The sequence below is a fragment of the Cyprinus carpio genome, chromosome B12 (genome assembly GCF_018340385.1).
Source record: "Cyprinus carpio isolate SPL01 chromosome B12, ASM1834038v1, whole genome shotgun sequence".
In the NCBI taxonomy this organism is placed as follows: Eukaryota; Metazoa; Chordata; class Actinopteri; order Cypriniformes; family Cyprinidae; genus Cyprinus; species Cyprinus carpio.
Window position 1 is genome coordinate 23,875,751 of NC_056608.1, and position 24,455 is coordinate 23,900,205.

At 37.4% G+C, this 24,455-nt stretch overlaps 1 protein-coding gene across 1 annotated transcript in view; it reads right to left on the reverse strand.

The window, feature by feature from the left end:
* The window catches only part of LOC109100269, a 49,078-nt gene extending 24,938 nt beyond the window's left edge, over positions 1 to 24,140 (reverse strand). Inside the window, 7 exon segments of the mRNA XM_042736009.1 lie at positions 554 to 634; positions 1,651 to 1,842; positions 6,403 to 6,849; positions 6,939 to 7,449; positions 7,731 to 7,848; positions 8,840 to 11,169; positions 23,834 to 24,140. Coding sequence (XP_042591943.1) covers positions 554 to 634; positions 1,651 to 1,842; positions 6,403 to 6,849; positions 6,939 to 7,449; positions 7,731 to 7,848; positions 8,840 to 10,954 — 3,464 coding nt within the window. The 5' untranslated portion in view covers positions 10,955 to 11,169; positions 23,834 to 24,140.
* Positions 24,141 to 24,455: the final 315 nt, after the last annotated feature.

Here is a 24,455-nt window from a genome sequence, read left to right on the forward strand (position 1 = left end):
TATATATATATATATATATATTACTAGTAGTTATTTATTGATTAATACACACACACACACACAGTTTTTTATACAATTTAAAGCAGAGGTGTAAAAAGGACTCAAAAAGTTATACTCAAGTAAAAGTACAGATACTGAATTTTACTCAGTTAAAAGTATCTGGCCAAAAACATACTTGAAAAGTACAGATACTGAATCTTATTAAGTAAAAATAAAACTTCACATTGTACTGAAGTATTAGAAAAATAAAAGTACCCCCCCTAGTAGCATCATACATATTATTAAATATGTACATTTAATGCACTGAAAAAATTGTTAAAAAAAAATTACTTAGAAATTGCTAGTACATTTCAATAACAACCCCCCCCCCAAAAAAAAAACATATGTAACATTGATTAAAATGAAATAATATTCTAAAGAACATACTGAATAATATACTGAGTATTTTCTTATAAAACATAAATCATTACTTCAATAATAATTATACTATATATTATAATTATATAAACAAAAAGAGAAAAACCTTTTTCATTTACATATTTAATGTGCTGACCTTAGTGCTTGGTCCAAAGTCATTTCAGTTAAATTGAAGTAGCGCAGATATTCCTCTGCCACCAGGCGACTGAAGTCATTGCTAAAAAGGAGTCAGATACGAAAAGACAGTCAAAGAGGATGACAATGCAAGAACAAACGAGGGAGACACGGGTGGAAGGGTGACAGACGCGACCAAGGCCTGTCAGAGATACACCGCTGGATGAACATTCCCATGATGCATCTGTCAGAGAGAGAAGAGCTCTTAAAGTTCAGATGCTGTGAGCTATATAAGCAGAGCCGGAGAATGAAAGCTGCATGAAATCCTGCTTTATATAACAGCTGCACAGAGACAGACAGAAATGGACAAACCACAAGGTCAGAGAAAGATGCTCAAACTTAAAAGTCAACATGAAATCAAAACTGACTGCATTTACTTTCTAACATGTTCCTGAGTTTATTGTGAACAACACAGGAGCGCATGTTACTCCAAAAAAAAGTATTATTGTGTTCAAAAAAATGTAACGACTTGCTCCTCTTCTGACATAAAAAAAAGAGAAATTAAAACAAAAAATATAAAAATGCATGAATACACAAGAAAACAAAATTACAGCATAATGTAGTGCTAAAATATGTGTTATTGATATAGTTAACTGAAACTATTAAAAATCATTTTGTTAAATGAAATAAAGCTGAAAACAAATTTTGATGAAAAAACTTTACCTTTACCAAAATCTTGATGAAAAACCTAAATTTGAAATGTTGCCTTGTCAATTGACTGAAATAAGTTTAAGTACTAAAAATTACTAAAAATGAACTCAAAACATATTAAACCTAAATAGAAATACAAAAAAAAAAAAAACTAAAATGAAGAAAGCACATACCAAAATAACTAAAATGACAACTTAAATTAAAAGAACTGAAAAACTGTCTGTGTATTCATATATACATACACACACACACACACACACACACACACACACACACATACACACACACACACAATCTCTCTCTCTTCACTTGCATATTAAAATTGTAAACATCAGTTAACTCCATTGGTTTACATGAACTAACAAGTAACAAGACTAGCAATGCTAAATAACTCAAGTATTTACTCACTTTTTACTCAAATGACGCGCAACGTCGCACTTCCTGAAGCCGTCGAGGTTGAAGAGCCGCTTGGCCAGACGTTTGGCAGCGTCCAGATCAGCACGGTTACCGTTACTGATAGTGTCATTACTGCCCAAACCCAAACGCTCACTCAGCTCCTGATCCAAATCTGGGTCCGCAGCAAAGCGAGGAGATTTCACTCTGAACAAACACACAAATAACATCATTCTGCTGTGATGAAGCCAATAATGACCTCTGAAACCGAGCTGGTGAGCATGCATTTTGTATAAAGATGTGAATCAAATCCTGAACTAAATTTTCTCAATGGAAATAATGTCTGTTTGTTCTTTCATGGTAACTTTAAGTTCCACGCAAATACACTGTGTATAAGCATGGTAATCATTCATACCATAACACTCAGTACATTACAGAACCACTGCACCACTTTAGCTTTTTTAAAGGATGAAAACAGAAATAGACTAGGAAGCACCATCTCATGCAAGATGTACCTTGGTACTTTCCTATAAGAAGCACAAAAACCAATATAAGATATACAAGCTAAAATGTATGGTGAGCTCTGACACACCTCCATATTATAATTTGTAGAACACAAACAGCTTTACAGTCAGAAATCATTTCCATTTGTGTTAAATTGTTATTGCGCCCTATTGATCCGATTTCCTCTGGTTTCTATAAATGTACGTGGGACAGCTGTCCTCATCTAACCTCTTCTTATCAGTGACTCACACTAAATCCACACCAAAAACAAACCATGGGCAGAAATGTGTGAAACTCAAACAAAGACGTCTGGAAGCACAGAAATGTTTCTTAAAGAGACAAGCGCAGCAAATGAGTATTTACTCCATATCTGGGTTATTAGCGTTGACTGAAACAAACTAAAGGCAACATTTTTTTTAATTACTTGTAATAAACGTTACATAATAAACATTAACAAGTGAAAAAAAAAGGTATTTGATTTCAGCTAGTTGCCAAGGCAACATATCTCATAAATCCACATGAAAAACAAACCATGGGCAGAAATGAGTGAAACACAAACAGAAACGTTTCTTAAAGAGACAAACATGGCAAATGACTATTTATTCCATATCTGGGTTATTACTGTTAACTGAATCTAAATCTAAAACCATTTTCATTACTTGAAATAAAAAACATTAACTTGAATAAAATAAAATATGTATATATATAAAAAAAAATGTAAAATTTTATTTCAGCCTTCGTTTAGTTAAGGTTGAAGTAAAATAACTAAAACGAAATAGTTCAAACTATATACACACATTTGAAAATAAAAAAATAAAATAGAACTGAAATAATAAACTTAAAAAAAAAAAAGAATAAAATCTAATTCAACATAGTTGTTCCATATTTCTGGAAGGAACTGGGGACCATTTAGAAGAAATAGCTTTGTAAGGCCCAAAGAAAAAAAAAAGCTTTAATAAAACAATTTGAACATTTTATGACGATGACGAGTGTTGTTTGCCCAATGTAGGTGTTCTGGGTTGTTTCTAATTTTATGATACCAAATTATGAGCAATAACAACAGTTATGCTTGTCTTTTCTGATTATTACTTCTATATTACATGGGACAATTACAAATTAATACAGCAATACAGTGCTGATCTGCATCCTTTCCAAACAGTTTCTACCTGTGTAGTGTGTGGCAGCGGGTCAGGACGCTCCTCTCCTTCAGCGCAGAGCAATGCCAGCAAAACACGGAGTGGGCTTTTTTCCTCAGACCATCTCTGCCAAAATGCTTCTGTGATGTGACTCTCTGAGCCATGTATGAATTAATGCTCAGCTTTTCACAGTCCACCTGAGCTGTTTGTCCAGCGACTGCGGTCTCAGTATCCCCTCGGGTGTTTGAGGACATCTTTATGAGACCAATACTTCCTTCACAATGATTTCCCCACTGCTTTCTCTCTCTTTGTGAATGTTGTTGATGCTCTAATGACCTTCTCAGTTCAGTGTGGCATGTAACATCTCGCAGTCTCTCCCTGAACTGACTCCTCAGTTCACACGCACTTTAAAATGTACAAACCACTTGTTTTCTCTCCCATGATTCTCTTTATAATAGTGATAAAGTAATTAATGAGTCATTTGATCACGTACACGCTGTTAACGAATACATTCACTCCTCTTTCTCTGTACACACAGTTTAGTTATTTATCAGTGTGACAGCCACATTCTACAACTTAAATCAATGAAAGGTATGTACTTCTGCATTTACAGTAAATGTGGCTGTCAGTCCTAAAACTTTGCAGTAAACAGCCAATGGGTCAGTAGAAGAGACTTGATAGGAAACAAAACGCATCACAGCTTTCACAAAAATATGACGCAGCACTGTTTTCAATATTGCTAATAATCAGAAATGTTTCTTGAGCAGCAAATCAGCATATTAGAATGATTTCTGAAGGATCATGTGACACTGAAGACTGGAGTAATGATGCTGAGAATTCAGCTTTGATCACAGCAATAAATGCCATTTTAACAGCTATTCACATACTGTACAGAACAGTTATTTTAAATTGTAAAAAAAAAAATGTTTGATCAAATATAATGCAGCATTGGTGACCATAAGAGACTTCTCCGAAAAATATTTTAAAAAAGCTTACCATGTATACCAGCTTACCAGTGTATATTCACATACAATCCACTTGATGACTAACCTTATACTATTTTCTCTGTACTCTTACCTATGTAGGGGAAACACAGTCAAAACATAGAACGAAAGAGAGAAAGGGAGAAAAGTTGAGGTTGGGTTTTTCTGTGCCACTGGGCTTAACGTTTGGCTAAGCACCTCCACAATGCTGCTACTGTTCTTGCCATGCCAAACGAACAACACACACAATTCTCATAACAAATGAGCATTCATTATAATACAACTAAGGATTTGATTGATTCATAGGTTGGCTGGTCAGTGCGAATCCATTATGTTGTTTTTATTTTATTACTTAAACTGCTGCACCTGATCCATATCCAACATAAGGATTTTCTAAACCATACTTTCTGATGAAATGTGTGTGGTTTAATCAATACGGGTAATTGCAATAGGGTTGCTTTTAAATCTAATATGCTTGATTCTAAGTGACACCTTTGCAAATAGCACTTATGAATAACTATCTCCACCTAGTGGTTGTCTTTAGCCACTACAGGATGATAGTGTAATATTGCAGTGCAGTGCTGCATTGTGCCTCCAACATTTACACCAGGTGCTAACTTTTTTTTTTTTTTTTTTTTGTAAGACAAAAACAGAATACAGACATGGAACATATCACAATATTATGGAGCAACATTCCTCTGATTGTGAAAATATATCTAATTTCTCAAACTATTCCCAGCCTCCTGGGTTTCTCTGTGTCTCTATGGTGATCCATGCGGCAGTAACTTCTGTTCTCTGCCAGCAATCGGCTTTGCCTTTCACCTGTCTCACACACACACACACACACACACACACACACACACACACACACACACACACACACACACACACACACACACACACACACACACACACACACACACACCTGTCTAAACTCAGCCTGCAGTCAAGTCACAGGCACAGCAGATGGAAAAGGTTAAACCAACAGACTAATAGGTCATTCAGAATCATTATGCAGTAAATTAGCTACACTTGGATAAATAAAGAAAATATTGCTTGGAATCCACTGCAAGCAATTCACCCGTAGCCTGTCAAACCAAGTTGAAAATGGAATGTGCATATATTATATAATAAATAAAATACATAAAATATTACAAATTATTTTATATTGATTACATAGTTACCCTAAACCATTGTTAGGGGTAACATATTAGGTAACCTCCACATCAATCTCACTAAACGTTCTTATGATAATGAGGTGAAATATAACCTGAACATTTCTTGTTTCCTTACAATATACCAATACTCAAGTCATAGTGAACAAAAATGCAGTATTTTTTACTTAAAAAAAATGGTTGCTTGAATACTCCCTCTGCTGGAAAAACTGAGCCATTGCAAAGAACATATTAGTAGGCCAGGTATACTGAGGGCTTGTCCAAATAGCCACACATGCGTTCTTGACCACATGCATGAAATATTTCCTCTAAATGTTCATGTAGTCACAAAGACTACAACTTTTCTTCATCCAATGGGACACACTTAGTGTTTTAAAAATGCAAGCATTTATAGAGCTTTGTTTTGATTTTCAATTCTTTGTATTTTAAAAGAAACTTCTAAATGTCTGTTCAGTAGCCTCTGTAACAGACTACACCACTGAACAACTGTGGTGCTTCTAATTAAGTGATAAAATGCAGTTGCAAATGTTGTACAAAATAAACATACTTATCTTTGCACAAATAAAATGTGTAACACTTTATGCTTTACTACCAAATTATATATAATATCCAATTATTATTAATATGTAACTTATACTGGAAAGGTTTCCGTGACCTCTCGATGCATGATGGGATAAACTTTGCCTTACATACTGCTCCAGAGCGGTGTTCGAAATAGTATGGATTTAGTGTGTGTTAAGGGCACTGAGCTTTAGCATTTTTAAGCTTTGGGACAGTCTTGTGCACTCACTTCCTGTTGCATGCACATGCTCTCAAGTTGCCAAAACTGCAAGTGTGAGTATTTGGACAAGCCCTTAGAATGGCATACTTCCATACTACACAGGTGACTTTCTACAACCAGAGCACACTACTTAGTTTCCCTACCCAAAACATCCAATTGCTCACTTTAGTGATGAAAATTACACAAACCTGGGCAGTGAAAGTGGTGGGTTGCTCTGCCAGCTTTGTCCGTTGCGGTCATCGGATCCACTGCTGAGACGTTCGCTGGATGGCGCCCGTGTGGCATCCGTATCTCCTGTTATCGTCAGCACCGACTCTGACAGGCTGGGTATCTCTACGTGTGCCAATGGCGCAAAGCTGAGCTCCACGATTTGCCGGGCGCTCTGGTAGATCTGACCCTGCACCTGTGGAGTCAGTGTGGGGAGGTCAAAGGTCAGGACAGTTTGAGTGCTAGAGGTCAGAGGGTCGAGGCTGTCCAGACTGCTGTAGGAGGTGCCCATGGCACGGTGTGACTCCATGATGTTCTCAAAATGCCGGCTGAACGTGTCCAAACTGTCTCCAGACCTTCTGCGAGGACCACGGACCAGGATGGGAGATTTTAGAGCTGGGTGGTTGTTACTGAAATGATCTTGAGGCCTAGAAAATGATAGGCTTGTTATTTCTGAACCATAATGTATCGTTTAACAGTTTCTTAAAAAAATAAATGTGTGTTTGCCACTTCCCACCTCTTTAGCATTATGCTGTAAAACTCCTCTTCCTCGTCTCGCTGATCAGCCAACAGCCTCCTCACATCGCCCTGCATCCTGACAGTGACCCAGCTCGCAACATCCTCCTCCTCCTCCTCCTCCTCCCCATCCTCCTGTCCATCTGTTTTTTCATTCTGCATCTCTTCTAGAGGGCTGCTCCCAGCACAGGAAGTTCCCATGACACTTCGGTTACTTCCAAACGCTGAGTCAGCATCCTCTTGCTCTGCTAACAGCACCTCGTCTATGTCCGTCTCCCGGTAACATCGTAAAGGAACGGAGTCCAGATCAGTCTCAGAGTATTTCAAAGTTCGCCGAATTATGCCCGTTTTGGGGGAGGTGCCTGGGGCTGCAGGGGGCGGAGTCACTAGCTCCACCTCCACGTGTTGGACATCATGATTAGCTCTGAGAGCAAGCTCCTCCAATGGCAGATATGAGGGTGGTATTGGGGTGGAGTGGCCACTTGGTGGAGCTGTGGAGGATTCTGGAACATCTAGGTGGATAAAAATATTTATTCATTTATTCATATTTATAAACTTAATCAGTTTGGTTTAATGTATACTGACAATGTTTTGTTGATGACTGTATTTCAGCTCGGTGATATTGTAGTGTTCTTCCACTTTCATATGAGAAAACTCAAACACTTTCATACACTTGAAACCATCTTAACATACTTCTGTCTTAAAATAATCCTGGAAAACAGCACTTAATTACTAATGACAGAATCTAAGTGATCATTAAAACTGATATTAAAGAGGTCAACGGGCTACTCACTCTTCTCTTGTTCGCTGGCAGTGTTTTCTGCTGGAGTACCAAACAGAAACTCCCACTTGGCACGAGCAATTTTCTGACAGTGCAGAGATGGACCTGGCACTAAAGAACCGCCATCAGACTGCAACACCCACACAATATAAACACATTAGCTTATAATAAACAGTGAACTCGATGTACTTGCAAACAAAGGGCCTCATTCATCAGAAGGAACTTGTTCAAATTGTTCTTAAAGGAACACTCCACTATTTTTGAAAATAGGCTCATTTTCCAATTCCCCTAGAGTTAAACAGTTGAGTTGTACAGTTTTTGAATCCATTCAGCCGATCTCCGGGTCTGTTGGTAGCACTTTTAGCTTAGCTTAGCATAGATCACTGATTCAGATTAGACCGTTAGCATCTCGCTCAAAAATGACCTAAGAGTTTTGATATTTTCCCTATTTAAAACTTGACTCTTCTGTAGTTACATCGTGTACTAAGACAGACGGAAAATGAAAAGTTGTGATTTTCTAGGCCCATATGGCTAGGAACTATACTCTCAATCCAGCATAATGTTTGGGGTAATTTTGTGGTGTACATGGGTGCAGCAGGCGCAATGATATTACGCAGCGCCTGAAATTTGCCTGCTGCAACTCTGCAACGACACAAACTAGCTGGGGACTATTTTCAGGTGCTGTGTAATATCATTGTGCCTGCTGCACCCATGGTACAACAGCGAAGATCCTTGATTATTACGCCCGAAAGTGAGTATAGTACCTAACCATATCAGCCTAGAAAATCGCAACTTTTCATTTTCCGTCGGTCTTAGTACACGATGTAACTACAGAAGTCAAGTTTTAAATAGGGAAATATCGAAACTCTTTATTCATTTTTGAGCGAGATGCTAATGTTCTAATCAGATTATATGATCTATGCTAAGCTAAAACTGCTACCGCCAAACCCAGAGATCGGTCGAATGAATTCGAAAGCGGTAAAACTCAGCTGTTTAACTCTAGGGGATTTGGAAAATCAGCCTATTTTCAAAAATAGTGGAGTGTTTCTTTAAAGCCCTGTAATGAACATAGCTAGAATTCAAGCATTAAGGCAAGAATGCTTTTATGAACAGGGGCTCACCTGTATTCCTGATGATGGGTGATCTGATTGGTTGCTGTTCTGGCTGGACTCCGGTGAGATGCAATCTCTGTCTCCTAGGCTTCCTGTTACTCCACTAGAGCTTGGGGATGACCCAACTAAACCCTGGTGATCTCCAAACCCCTGTTCGCCTTCTCCTCTCTCCCCATCTCCCTCTTCTAATACTACCGGCCCTAGAAGCAAAGCCTGTCTTCTCCTCCATTCTGCCTGTCTCTGTTGCTGTGTTAGCCTGGTCATCTCCTCTACACTTTCTCCAGAGCTGTGGTTTACTCCACATACCGAATTGCTCACATTCTCCTCTCCTCGTCCTATAACCTCAACTCTAACACCTTTTCTGTACACTGGACTGCTGCTCTTGAGATTGCCTTCGAGTTTTTCTGACAAACTGAACTTCCCTTCCTCTTTCTTTGCCTGCTCTTTCCACTGCTGTCTAGATGTCCAACTGACCGGAGAATCTTCCACATTCTGACCGATAAACAACCGCCTGGAGATCTCCACGCTTTCTGCGATGACATGGTCATCCCAGTCCTCCTCGTCCAGGAACCAGGGTTCCCCAGATGTCCACTCCTCTCCAGTGTACTGTGGAGGCTTGTGACGGTGTAAAGTGGGGCTGTCAGAGACTGGCAGGTCAGCTCTAAGCTGACGAGGATCTCTTAGTGGAGAACACACGTCTGCTTTGGACAGACTTAGACGAAGAAGATGAGATGGGAGGGCTGGAGAATCTGGGACAGAGCAGAATGAGTGATTGGCCAGGTCATCTCTTAAATCCGAGCTCTTAGTAGCTGGTGCTTCATGAAGGTACAGAGGAACCCCATTTGTCATAGAACAGTCTTCATGCACAGGTATGTTCATCTTGACAGCCGAATGCTGCACTGGACTTTGTTGTACGGACTGGATTTCTTTAGAAGGATACCCATAGTTTGTGCTGCTTAGATTAGACGAGGCCCCGAAAACAACAGGAGGAGGAGAACTTCGAACCTCATTGAAAATCGTTGACACTTTGGTGGCCTCCTCTGCAATCTTGCGGGCTATCTCAGGACTGTTCAGAGCTGAGGAGTTATTGCTTCCACTCAGCTGGTTCAAACCACGAGTGGGTGTGTTTGTGAGGCTGGTCCTTTGCCCTGACAGAGGCCTGTCTTCAGCCCGGCTTCCCCAAGTTTGACCGACTGGAGTGGAGCAGTCTTGCTTTAAACTGAGGTTCTGCATAGGGCATCCTTGGGACCTGGAGGTGGATTTCTGCTGGTTGTTGTGGGATGAGACAGCATCTGATGCTGGGCTTTTGGGGACACCACATGCAGCTCCTACCCTGCCTGGGTCAAGATCATGGTGGTAGGCACTGCAGTTTGGCAATGGTGGGCCTGCCCAAGACTGGCATCGTTCTCTATGACGTTGATGAAATTCTGGACTCCAGTCTGAGCAATGAGAAAACTTACACCTCAATTGGGGAGACCCAAATTCCTTAAGGGCTCGCTGTGTTGCAGCTTGACCGATAGGATCCAAAGTAGAACCCATGTGCTGGTGAAATGGACTATTATTGCAGGTAGATTCCGCAGGTCGTGACCACACTGGATCACTAAACTTCTTAAGTGGGCAAGTCGCTACCTCCTTTATTCCACTGGGACTATTACATGGACTCTCTACTGTTTTGACATGGGCCTTCTCAATGTAGCTGAAAGTGACCACAGACCTCTGTCCTTGCACTGGTTTAGAGTTTTTGTGATGGCTGCATGCCTGACAAGGTGTTTCAGGACCAGATGTCCGTCCAGAGTTTGACGAGTGGGTATGTTTTAATAGTTTACTGTCAATGTTGTTATTGAGGCCAGAGGACACTTCTTGGAATGGTTCCTGTTGGGGAATGCTGCATCTGTGAGGGGAATCCAGAGAATTGTGTGAAGTCTGCAGTCTGAAGCTAACATTTGGTTTGATTGTGCTGCTGGGAGGTGCGGGAAACCCAGTTGCCGTCTGTGCTAATTTGGTCAAAGCTTCAACAGGACCATCTTGCTCCACTGGCGTCTCACAGGACCTACCTTTTCCATCATGCTCTGGTGGGGATCTCACCTCCACATACAAATGAAGGACTTTTCCAGTTTGAGACATGGCGTCATAACAGTACAACACAAAAAGACACTGTGATGAATACTGAAGAAGAGACAAACAGGGAGAGACAGGGATATTTTTTCCCGTTCTGGTCGATTTGTGAATTTCTGTGACTTGTCTGCGAGTGTACTTTTAGTTCATGGAGATGCCGTTCTTCAGATACCCACTCCTGCCAGACCAGCTACTACAGACAGAGATCACATGGACCATTACACCTAACAAATGGAGAAGAGAGACAATCAATACATTGAAACTGTGCTACACATACTTTTTTTGTGTGTGTGTTTTTCCTTGCCACAGTCAGTCTTGGCTTTTTCAAGTTTTTAAAGCTTTAAACCTGATGTCATTAATGCATGTAAAGCTGCTTTGATGAACAAAATTATTTACAAACAAAAAATATTTAAATACTTTGTGTCACAGGTACATCATGGGTTGTGTCATTCAATGTTAAAATTGATTGCTAAACAGGGCCTGTAAGGACAACTAAAATTGCTCCAAGGTCCAAAACTTGTGAAACAAAGCAACATGGCAGAGAAGTAGAGCACATTTCTCGGTCATGACATATCAGTAGAAATTCAATTATAGAGATGCAGCAACCTGATTTTATCAGCAGCGGTCATCTGACTCTTTTTATTTTTTTCACTGGTGACATACTCATTCTATTGTTCACCTGTCCATTTAACCAATGCACTCTGATACTAAACAAACAGAGGGAATGTTCTCCAGCAGAGACTAAATACACCACTGAAAAGAGACTTCCAGACTGCATTTCACTGTCATATTCTTTTGAAATCGACTGAAGGTATTTTACCTTTTTTACAATATTTATTTTTAACAACACCATTCTGTTTGAGAAATGCCAAATTAAACATCTGCATGAAGGGATGGGCTTATTTACTGCGTAGCAGAGAAATTAATCCCCTAAATCCTACATGATTACACACAAACATGCAGAATTACGTCATACGCTAAACCTCAGTGACTCATACAGTAAACTCCCATTCAGGCCTACAAATATTAGCAGCGTTTATATAGAACAGAATACTGATATACCTTCCCCCAAACCATGCAAGGTACATTTCAAAATAAGGGAATAAATCGACATGAATTGGGCATACAGTACTGTATATGCAGAATGCCATGATTAACCAATCAGAATAAAGTGCTCCATACATTTTCACACATGCACCCAATACAAATATGCAATGTGTATTATTTTACTTGGAAATATGATGCTGTTCTAGAAAAGTGCTTCCTGCAGCCTCTGAGATGCCTGATGAGTGACTGAAGGATCTCTCATGTGTGTTGCACATACACATACACTAACATGCTCTTCTGAAAGTGCAGGTGCATGTCATTGACTTTGCTGCTGCAGCACAAGGATAAATGAAAGCCGCTCTCATGTCAACAATCAATCAGTGAGACCCTCTTAAACAGTGCATGCATGCAGACAACCTTTTACTTTTCAAAATGAAAACCTCCACTGCAACCATTTACTCCCAAAAAGGCTCTTTACAGGGAAGCCGGAATGTAAGCCCACACAACCGAAAGTAATGCACTTCTGCTTGCTCGCATTAACAATACATGCCTGGTATCTAGACCAGGTCAAGGTTTTGCTGGTTAGCATGCCCCAGTTAGCCCCTGCTGGTATAAGACGTAACAACACCATCTGGACCCAAAAATATCCTTCTCTATTGATATACTCATAAAAATAATGGTGCTTCAAAAGGTTCTTCAAGCAATGTCATGGAAGAACCATTTTTGGTTCCACAAAGAGCCATTAAGTCAAAGGTTCTTTAAAGAACCATTTCTTTCTTACCTTTTTATAATCTGAAGAACCTTTCTGTTTTTGTGAAACAGAAAGGTTCTTCAGATGTTAAAGGTTCTTTATGGAACCATTTAAACAAAAAGGTTCTTCTATGGCATCGTGTAGCACCTTTATTTTTAAGAGTGTAGCTATTAGAAATGACAACATTTATGCATTTAAGCTACATACCATTTTTTTTTGTCAATATGATCTTGATGAACTTGAATAGTAATTTGCTACAGATTTACAATGTCCTGGCATGACCTGTGCACATTCAAAAGTACTCAAAAGCCTGAAACTACATAAACTACATAATAAATAAATAAATAAAAAAATTATTCTCAAAAAGTTAATTACTACTTTTCATCTCACAACTCTTTTTTCCTCACAACTGAAGTTGACATTTTACAATTTGGACTTTTTTTCTTTGATTTGCAAGAAACATGTCAAAATTTCAAGATAAACATAATTGAGAGATACTGTATAAACTCAGAATTTTTATTCGTTCAATTCCAAGTTTATGTCTCACAATTCTAACCTTTTTTCTTCTGAATTCTGAAATCCTCACAATTCAGATTTTTGTTAGTTTGTTTCTGCAGTGGAATAGATAACATAGCAACTTTTTATCTCAAAAATCTGTATTGTGGGGAATTTAGAATTCAGAGGGAAAAAAAGATTTGTGTGACTGTTTACTTTATATCTCGCAATTCTAATTGTATATGTCACAATTTCTACTTTTTTCTCATATTTGTCAAAAAGGGCAGAATTGTGTGATGAAAACTTTACCTTTTTATTCTGTAGTGGAAACTTCTACTAAACTAGCAACATATCAAAGCAAACTTTACATCTGAGTACACATTGTTGTAAAGTTTACACTTGGGGAAAAGGTGTTCATGTGTGCATTTGATTTGAGGGCACAGAACATTTGCTCACTCAAATATAAGTAAAACAAACCTATCTGTATAAAAGCAGCCAATGTTAAAGAAACAGTCTAACAATTAAAATTCTCGTCTTTTTGGAGCTAATATGAATAATGTCAGATGCATTTAACTTTTTTGGGGGTTAACTATTGCTTTAATTTAATTTAAGCAATTTGCACATCTTCTTACTTATCATAATTTTATATTAAAACATTGACCTGATTAATATTCATGAGTCCATTGCAGCCTCCATCTTCAAAATGTGCATCTCTGTATCAAAACACACGTGTACAAGCAATCTAACACATACACACACACACACACACACACAAGCCTTTGTTGATTCCTGCAGTATAACTCTGTTCCGCTCTCAATATCATCCCGCTCTCCTTCACTCATTTTCTCCCTGGACTTTCTCTCCAAAAATACTCACTCATCCGTCTGCACTGCAGGAGAATTACAGGCCATCTCAGCTATTTCACTGAAAACCATCTGCGCTGTCGAGGCCATTTAAACAGACACCTTCACACCTTTATCACCAGCTCGCTTACACGGTCTATTATAATCTTCCTCATGAAAGGCCTCGCTAAATATCAACGGCGGCTGCACTTTTTTTATTGTCCAAAATTCCCTGTGCAATTTACTTATGAAAGATATGAAAGAAAAATGCATGTTGAGAGGTTTCGTGAGATTCATTTTATGGGTTTTAATTGCACCTGAGAGTGAGTTTTAGTTCACTATAACAACAAAACCACCTGTAACACAAACACTTTACATAACAGTCACAGAGGAAAGAATGAGACACATCAAGAGCTGTAATGGCCCCTCTCGGGTAATGGCAGTCCCCGGGTGACTTCTGCATGTTTACAGGCAGAATCATGGTCTTATTAAACAGCGTCACAGAAACCGTCTCTAATGTCAACAGGCACAGAGCCGGATCTGTGCTAATATTAGAGTCTTCTTGATTATTTTATGGCAGTAGTGAGATTCTGCTTTAGAGGACGGCCAGCTGAACGTTTAAGACAACTTGATATTAAAGTGGATACTATTTACTGTACTTTCTCAAAGACTCAAAATTGGCGAAAAACGTGGCTCAGTAAACATTGAGACAATGTATCAATCGATTTGTAAAAAATCATCACTGGTATTTATCAACAACAGGCAGGACCGTTATATTCTCATATTATTTTTATGCCATATAAGGTAGACCTATAATATGAAATGTACATGTTCTGTTACAAATCCTTACAACAAATGAACACAGTCAACAACAAATGCTCCCTGTGTTGTGCAATGGTTCATGAGATTTTTTTTGTGTGTGTGGCCAAAAAAAAAAAAAAAAAAAAGGTTAATAAACTGATATTATTATATTGTAAATAATTTAAAATCATTTCTTTTTAGATAAATTGTACTTTTCTCAAAGTACAATTACAAGTACAAAGTACAAGTACATCATTGGTGCTTTGTCATCATTGCAATTTGATGCAAGTTCTTTCAAGGCACCAAACACTGGCCATGTGCCACATGACCAGACCTCTCCACTGCAACTACACAGTGTGTGTAATTTCAACACTAAGACTTTATTGTCTTCATTACAGGTAATGTGTAAATGTTTAGAGTGTTTACTACAATTATAATGTGCTTTATTGTTCTCAGTGGCAACTACGCTAATATAAGTCTACGCACAATTTCTGAGTGAAAATTGTTTCTATACTATTTTTAAGTGTAGGATTTACCTTTCACTCAGAAATTGCCAGCAAAAAATAAATAAATAAATAAATAAATAAATAAAATACAAAGAAATGGCAAGTAATGCATTAAATTTAATTTAAATTTTAGATTTAGAAGTATAAAATAGTATATTCTTGTAAAATTTTTAATTTGTTTATTTATTTAAAATGATAAAAAAAAGTCACAAAAATTAGATTTCAAGAATGTAAATATAATCCCAGTATTTGTAGTTATTAATTTATAGTTGCTTTATTGGCAACTTTCAGAAATCATTTTTACACAGCCATTCATATGCTAAAATGGGAAAATTATTAGCTGATATATGCATGTGTAGGAAAATCATGACAGAATTAAAATTTTTCTGTGAAGTAATCCATTAAAGATAACTTCAAAAATGTGCAAATTACAGTGACAGCCTTTTCTTTCTATCAAATAAAGGAGGAAAACCGCCCATGAGAATGACGACCAGAACAAAAGAGAATACAAACTGAAGACGGCCGTAACAGCAAAGCTCCTTCTGATCAAACTGATCTGCGTGGATTTAGCACCTTTCTATGGACTGATGAATATATTTGCCCTGAATTACAAGAACGGCATTCTGTCGAGCACAGAGAGGTGAAAGCTGTAGCCATAGAGATGGGCCTCGTGTCAAACCACTTCATCTGAATAAACGCCATCTCCCTCCCTCCTTCCCTTCCTGTCTGTCACTCATTCACTTTCTCACGACACTTCAAATAATGCACACTGGTTCCTGTCCAGAGGCACACCTGTCACACTGACAGAGTACAGGCATATAAGCAGGCTGCTGAATGTCAAATGCTTCTGTGAATGGGACAGGCCTCTACAGGTAATGTGAGAGGAATTTCACCTTATCTAGTGCACGCCTGACCTCAGCTTTTGGAGAAATACATATTCCTGAGAACCCATATTTTACATTCAACACCAAGTTTAGATCCAAAACTGTACCAAATCAGTACACTGAAAAGTGAACAAAATTGCTTAAAAAAAAATGTAACAATGAAATTTATTAATATTAGCATGAACTCCAAGGTTTAATGTATTTAACTAGTTTAATGCATAGAACAAACACTGTAAAATAATAATAATAATAATAATAATAATAATAATAATAATAATAATAATAATAATAATATTAGATGAAAAAGACTGTAAAAATTCTGTTAATATGTTAACAGTAAGTTTCCTTACTTAATATGGTGCAAAAAAAAAAAAAATCTAATGGGTCATTTTGCAGTAAAATACTGTTAAATGTAATTTTTTTATGAAAGTGCGGGGAAAAAATAAACAAGGCACCTTAATTTACATTTGAAATTGAAAACTCATAAACTCAAATTATGAAAAAAAAAGAAAAAAAAAAACACTTTCATCTTAAATCTCATTTTATGTAAAATAAATAAATAAAGAAATAAATAAAGAAATAATATAAAATGAAAATATTAGGAATATTCGACATGCCAGCAACCCTGCTCTGGAGAAGGGGAAGTGTGCGTGGGATGGTCGAGCCCTCATATCATAAATGTGCTGTGACTTGTCCTCATTCCTGAAATGTATTCAGAAAAAAAGATTGGTCAACAGCAGTTGTATTATTCTTGATGAAAAAGATGATGAAAAAAAGTAGTGAAGAATACTGCGGAGTAATATACTGTTGTCCTCATGTTTACACTTCCAGACACCTCCCACACCCGAAACTCTATTAATAAAACTACTATTTTTACATTTTTTGAAGAAAAGCACAATATGGTGTGGGATGAGTTTCACACAGAAGTTTAAAAACTTTGGTTTAGAGACATTTCAATTCCCAACCACAGGCATGAGCTGATATATAAAAATAATAATAAGAGTTCAAATATTTACATAATCTATTTTAATTTCTTAATTTTTTTTTTTTTATAAATTAATAATATAAATACAACAATCAACTTTTCTACCAAGCCAAAAAATGCAATAATGTAAGCCAACAATAATAGAACAAATTAGTTTGTATTAATTTGTATACAATACAATATATTTTAATTGATAATTTTTTTATATACATGTAATGTATTATTTATACATCATACATACATAGATACATTGTTGATTTTTTTTTTTTATTGTTGTGTTTTATTTTTTATTCATAATTAATTAATTAATAATAATTATTTTTTTTTTTTTTGTGCACACACAGCAGCAGAGAAAGTGAACACACCGTGAACACACACCCGGAGCAGTGGGCAGCTATAGATCCAGCGCCCGGGGAGCAACTGGGGGTTCAGTGCCTTGCTCAAGGCACTTCAGCCATGGGTATTTGAGGGTGGAAGAGAGCGCTGTTCATTCACCTCCTCCCACCGCTACAACTCCTGCCAGCACCGAGACTCGAACCTGCGACCTTCGGTTACAGTCCAAATCTCTCAACCGTTAGGCCACAGCTGCCCATACATATGTAATGTGTGTGTGTGTGTGTGTATATATATTTTTTTTTCTATTTTATAAGCTACAATGAATCATTTCATTGCTTCTTTCATCACTATTTCTGTGCTGTCAAAAAGACATATGAGTCAGGCGATAGAGGTGACTTTCAGTCTTCCATATTACACCTCTCCTAATCACCATAATAATACCAAAGATCAGAAACCTCATCTGTCTGTGTCTGTGACCAACATCACATTTACAAGCATGTAAGTTGTTTTTCAAACATGCAACATGGCTTGAGGAATGATTCATGTCTGTAATGCAATAATATACAACGTTTCATGGCAAAGTTTAGTACTTGGTGTCAGGAGTTTGCTCAAATCCCTCGCGCTAAGCATGAGTGATAGTAATAGTGAAGCTCGCCTTAGCAAACACCACTGAGAGAGCCAAAAATAGCATGTGCTGATGTGGTCCAATGTATCGTATTAGCTCTCGCTCTCACTTTCACACACACACACACACACACACACACACAGAGAGAGTTCCTACAGACCTACTTGCTCCTCCTCTACTTAACAGGATTTATCAGCTTGTGTCTGTGAAACACAAACACACACCTGCAGTCCTGAGCCCAGGCCGTCCATTAACACGGCTAATCGGAGACCTTCAGGGAGCGCATGAACCTTTCTACACCTACAGATCCATATAATTGGGTAATCCTCATAAAAACATGTTCAGGCCTCATTGTTTCTTAAAATCAAAAGAAAAACATGAGAAACTGTCTTTTGCATAAACAAAGTGAAGTTCATTTCTAGAAACAAACATAAAATGCTCTGTAAATGTACTGGCATGATAAACTTGACCTAAATTAAATCAAATTAAATTAATGCATTTAGCAGACGCTTTTATCCAAAGCGACTTACAGTGCATTCAGGCTATCAATTTTTACCTATCATAAATAAATGTGGTGATGTTTTAGTATTTTTTTACATTTCAATTTTCCTTAATGGTGATTCTCATCAGAATCTCAATGATTTTTTTGATTCTCATCAGAATCTCAATGATTTTTTGTTAAAATAAAATTAAAAAAAATTCAAGTACAAACTTACAAACTTCAAGTACAAAAATCAGCAAGGTTGCATTAAATTGATAAAAAAAAAAAGATTACAAATATTTTTTAAATATTATAAAAAGATTTATATTCGCAAATAAATGCTGTTCTTTTGAACTTTCTATTCATTAAAGAATTTAAAAAACTCATCACGGTTTTAACCTAGTTTTTAACATTCATAATAATCAGAAATGAACAGCAAATCAGCATACTGAATGATTTCTGAAGGATCATGTGACCCTGAAGACTGGATCGTAATGATGCTGAAAATTCAGCTTTGATCACAGAAATAAATAACATTTTAACATATATTCACATAAAATAGTTAGCATAATATAATATAATATAATATAATATAATATAATATAATATAATATAATATAATATAAAATAATATAATATAATATAATATAATATATGGCAAACATAGTCTCTTATTTATTTATTTTTTAATTTTGAGGTGAACTCTGACCTGGACATGTTCATGACATGTTTCGACTTCGCTCTCTTGGGTTCACACATAGAGAACTACATAACACAAATTAAATGAACTTCATCTCTCTGAGGACATTAAAGTCTATTAGTGATAAAGTGAGTGAAAATTATAAATCGTTCCAGAATAGAAAATAAACTAAAACATGACCACACATGACCTTCCTTTAGACGGCAATACATGTAACATTTCTTACTTTGTGATGTAATACATGCTTTATAAAATAGTGATGTTATTCAATCTTAATGATCAATACTGTAATTCAATCCTCATGATACACACTAATCACTTCAACCATCATCTACACAAATGAACACAATTATCCACTTAGCTGGATGCTGTAATGCATAACAGTCCAACAAAGCCATTTCCATGCAAACCCTTTCAGAGCCAATTATTTGAATTCGGGATGAGAATCCATGAGTTTTTGATCATACGGTTGACGTTAATGGCTGGTCGCCCTGCAAGACTGCCAATCTCAGACGTGGTATTAAATAACATTCAGGATGGATCACATTTCAAACTCAAGAGATGGAGTTTGAATCGAATTAGCGCTGGTCAGACGGCGGGTTTTTTTATGGTACGAGCTCACTAATGGTCTCAAACCAACTTAAGACACATGAACATGCATTTTGTTAAGTATATCTTGAGATGCGGTCACTAGGTGGACCGAAAACACCAACAAGTTAAGTGCAAGTCAATTGATTTGAATGCAAATGCAGATTACAGTGGTCAGTGCATCATTATTTGATCACATGACATGCACATCAAATGCATTTCAGAGCTGAATTACTGTTAACATGCGAAGCTCTGAGTCATGTGATTTAGAGACAGACGGAGAGAGTGGGAGAACTACAGGAGCATGTGAAAGGAAACGTATGAAAGGTTATTGAGGGTGTAAAGAAAAGGAGATTGTAGGAAGCAGAAAGCATGTGTGGGGAGTAGGCGGCGAGATGAAAGAGTTTCTCACTGATTCTCGAGCCTCATAAGAAGCGTGTTACATGAGCAGACGACAGCCGGAAAATATGAATCAGACAGACAGAAAGAGACTGAGAGAGAATTGATGTAGACAGTGTCACTGTTCATGCATGCAAAGTTGGGCATAATGCAATTATTTACATTTAGTCATTTAGCAGACACTTTTATCCAAAGCGACTTACAAAGTAGAAGCAATCAGACCAATGAGAGAGCAATAATATACAAGTCTCAGTTAGTCTAGCACAGTGAACATAGCAAACTTTTTATATATATATAAATTAGCCCAAAATGAATAGAATAGAATAGAACAGAATAGAATAGAATAGAATAGAATAGAATAGAATAGAACAGAATAGAAGTATAGTATGTAATTGAATAGGATTTAAATTTTTTAACAGTAGTTTCAAAATCCCTAATAAACCTACAGTATGATCCAGTTTCTAGAATAAACAACAGATACAAGGACTGTGTTAATCTGAATTTTGGGTGATGTAAAGCAGAGATTAGGCTCATGTCTAGAAATAGCTGATATGGGCGATGAAAAGTCATGACGCACATATTTTTAAATAAAGATGAGATCTTTTTACAAACAAGTAAAAATACACTTGAAAAGCAATGTTTTCTAATATTATAAATGTCTTTACTTTCACTTTAAAACATTTTAATGCATCCTTGCTGAATAAAAGCATTCATTTCTTTCAAAAAAAACAATCTTACCAACCACAAACATTTGAATGATAGTGTGAATAAATATACAGACAAGTGGAGGCACCATAATGGCATACATTTTGCAATTCACTGCACTCTTGTCTGTTACTTTTGAAAAACCGAAATGTGTTTTGAAATGTGTTTTGATGCCACATTCATCACTGAAATAAAATAGCAAAAATAATAACTTTTCAAACAGTCTTCCCAATCACTGGTTCTGTCATACATTAGATGGACAAAACAGACCTCAAGCGATTGAGACCATTTTGGTGTGTTGGGCTGCTCAAGCAAATAAAAACAATTATTTAAATGTAAATGTGCCACAATGTTTATGCTTTTCAGAGAAATCAGCCACAAATGGGTTACTCTTAAATGTGTCTCAACAAATTATTTTAGCATTGGAAAAAATGGCACACTTCAGCTTTAAGGACATTCATGGAAAATAATTACTTGATTAAATTACTGTGCCGATTTATCAACAATGCATCAGCGTGCATTTCCAGTATTTCCAGAAGATAAGCGTAGGAAAAAAATGTGCATGTCACAATATGCTAATAACTACATTTCATCAGCTGTAGAGCATATAAACTTATTTTACATCTGAAATGAAGACAAAACTGAGGTCAAAAAGCTCAAAGATAAGTATAAGTATGTTATGATAAAAAGGAGCAACTACGACAACGTGAGGAGTTTTAAAAGTCAAACAGAATAAATAGTGAGAGGTTTCATTAATCCAGGACAACATCTGTCTTCATGCTGTCTGAAACCCTCTGCGCGACATCAATAGATGAAGACAAAACATCAGAGCTGACCCTCAGACAGACAACACAACCCATGACTCATAATTTCATCCATCTGATCATCTGTTTACCTCTTTATCTATTTGCTTTCTCGCTCTTTCTCTCGCCGTGCTAAAAGACTTGCCATTTGTATCCCAAACAGCCGCGACACCTGCAGCTTTGTGTCAGACACTATAATTCATCATCCTTAAGGAGTCACACATCTCTCTCAGGACAGGATCTGCTGTAACCGCCAAAACCAGACAGAGAGAAACACGGCTCTTTCAACTGAGACCAAACGATTGAATGAGACCTAACAGCTTTCAACAGCGCTAACGATACACTGCTTTATTGGCCGGGCTGATTAATCAGCCAATTTCCTGGACAATTTGAGGTTCTCGCATCAGCTGTTAACCACACCGGCTTGACCGATTAACAGCAGTGTTAGTTTCTACTTGTGCTAATTGTGAAATATACCAGCAGTCCTGTCAATGAATAATAACCAGTTTTGTTTGATGTTTTGAGTGCATTGCAGGAAGCCTGAAGGCCGATATAATACAACTTAAAGGACTAGTTCACTCCAAAAATTTAAATATCTTCACCCTCAGGCCATCCTGCAGGCGAGTTTGTTTCTTAACAGATTTGGAGAAATGTAGCATTGCATCAGTGTCTCAGCAATGGATGCTCTGCAGTGAATGGGTGCCGTCAGAATGAGAGTCCAAACAGCTGATAAAAACATCACAATAATCCACACCACTCCAGTCCATCAATTTACATTGTTTGTAGTGAAAATCTGTGTTTGTAAGATTCAAATCTAACATTAAGATGTTTTAACTTCAAACAGTTGCTTTTAGCTAAGAGTCGATAATCCATAATTATGCTTCCTCCAGTGGAGAAGTCCATCTCCTGTTGTCTCTCACATCAAAATCCACTGAGATATTTGTTAAGAGCTGTTTTGGACTGTTTTCACTTATTGATATGTGCAGATTTCTCTCCTGATTCAGGCCAGATATCTTAATATTGGATTTGTTTCTTACAAACACAGCTTTTGGCTTTACAAGACTTTAACTGATGGACTGGAGTGGTGTTGATTACTTGTGGATTATTGTGATATTTTTATCAGCTGTTTGGACTGACGGCACCCGTTCATTGCTGAACAAGTGATTTACAGTAATGCAACATTTCTCCAAATCTGATGAAAAAACAAGGGGGGACTAAAACTTGTATTAATTTTGACACAGTTATTGTCAGATAATTTCAAAAGAGCCAAATATTGGCTAATTAGCTTGCCTAGTTAATATATAATTGTACATTTGTGTAAATATTGTGTGAAAATACTTGGTTCCAGCCATTTTTGTACATCACATTTTCTCATTATTAAGTTGCACCGTGTATATATATATATAATCACCCATTACAACAGCACTAACACACTTCACCTCTCAACAAGCAAAAACAAACTGCTGATAAAAAAAAATAAAAAATAAATAAATAAATAAATAAAAAAAGGTATGCTGGGTTTTATATCCAAACACATGCAGCACATCAGAAAGGACGAAAATAACAACACATCAAATCATTCACATTAACATATATGCAGAGTATCTGAGTGACCTCAATGTCCTAGAATGATCAACTGGTTGATTCCAATAAAGAACTTACAAAATTATTGCACTATTGACAGCTAAAACATCCAGAACCTACATATTCCAGCTTTATTCGAGCATTTAAAGCTCGCCTGTCCGGTGTCCTTTAGGACAAGGAACCTCAGGCCACATCTCGTGGAAATCAACACTGATCCAGCATGTGTTTGAATATGACATTCTCCCAGCACCGACTGCAATGTTTCTGCATGCTGCATGCAACAGCATGGCAATGCATCAGGACATCAGCTCCGTGTAAAAGCCAGCAGACACGCACGGAACAAGAGAAACTCTTACCGGAGGCTCAGGTGGCTGTATGGATGGAGGAATGCGGGTCTGCTGCTGGTGTGTTACTGCAGTCCGCATGCACTCAGCAGCAGCAGCAGCATCATCTTCTTCATCTTCATCATCCTCAAGAGGCTCACTCTGGGTTTGTGTGGACAGTCCCGCTGGCGGTGCTGAAGTGGACAGCTCCTCGACTCTGTCTTTCATTCGTGTTTTACGGAATCAAAAGGACGGCAGGGAACTGAGTGTCTCTAACTAACAGAGTCAGACATCAGCCCCACCGGTGAGTGCACGAGGTGTGTTCGCAATCACGCTCTACCATACTACTCCTACTAGTAGTGCAGCACGGACGGAGGGTGGAAAGCGCTGCTGTTATCTGTTACATTTGGTAGTTCTTCCTCCAGGGGGCGCGTACTGGCTCATTAAGACGATTCCTCCACTGAGGTGCATCGGAATTTATGTCAAAAGTATTGGGGACATAAAAAAAAAGTATTGGGGATATTTGTATATTAAACACTAAAATTGACTGTGATTGGTCCATCTTGAGTACAGACGGGAAAAGTAAAATGCACCTCGTGACAGTGCTGAACCCCCCCCCCCCCAACTTTTTTAAGTTACACAAAATTACAAATTA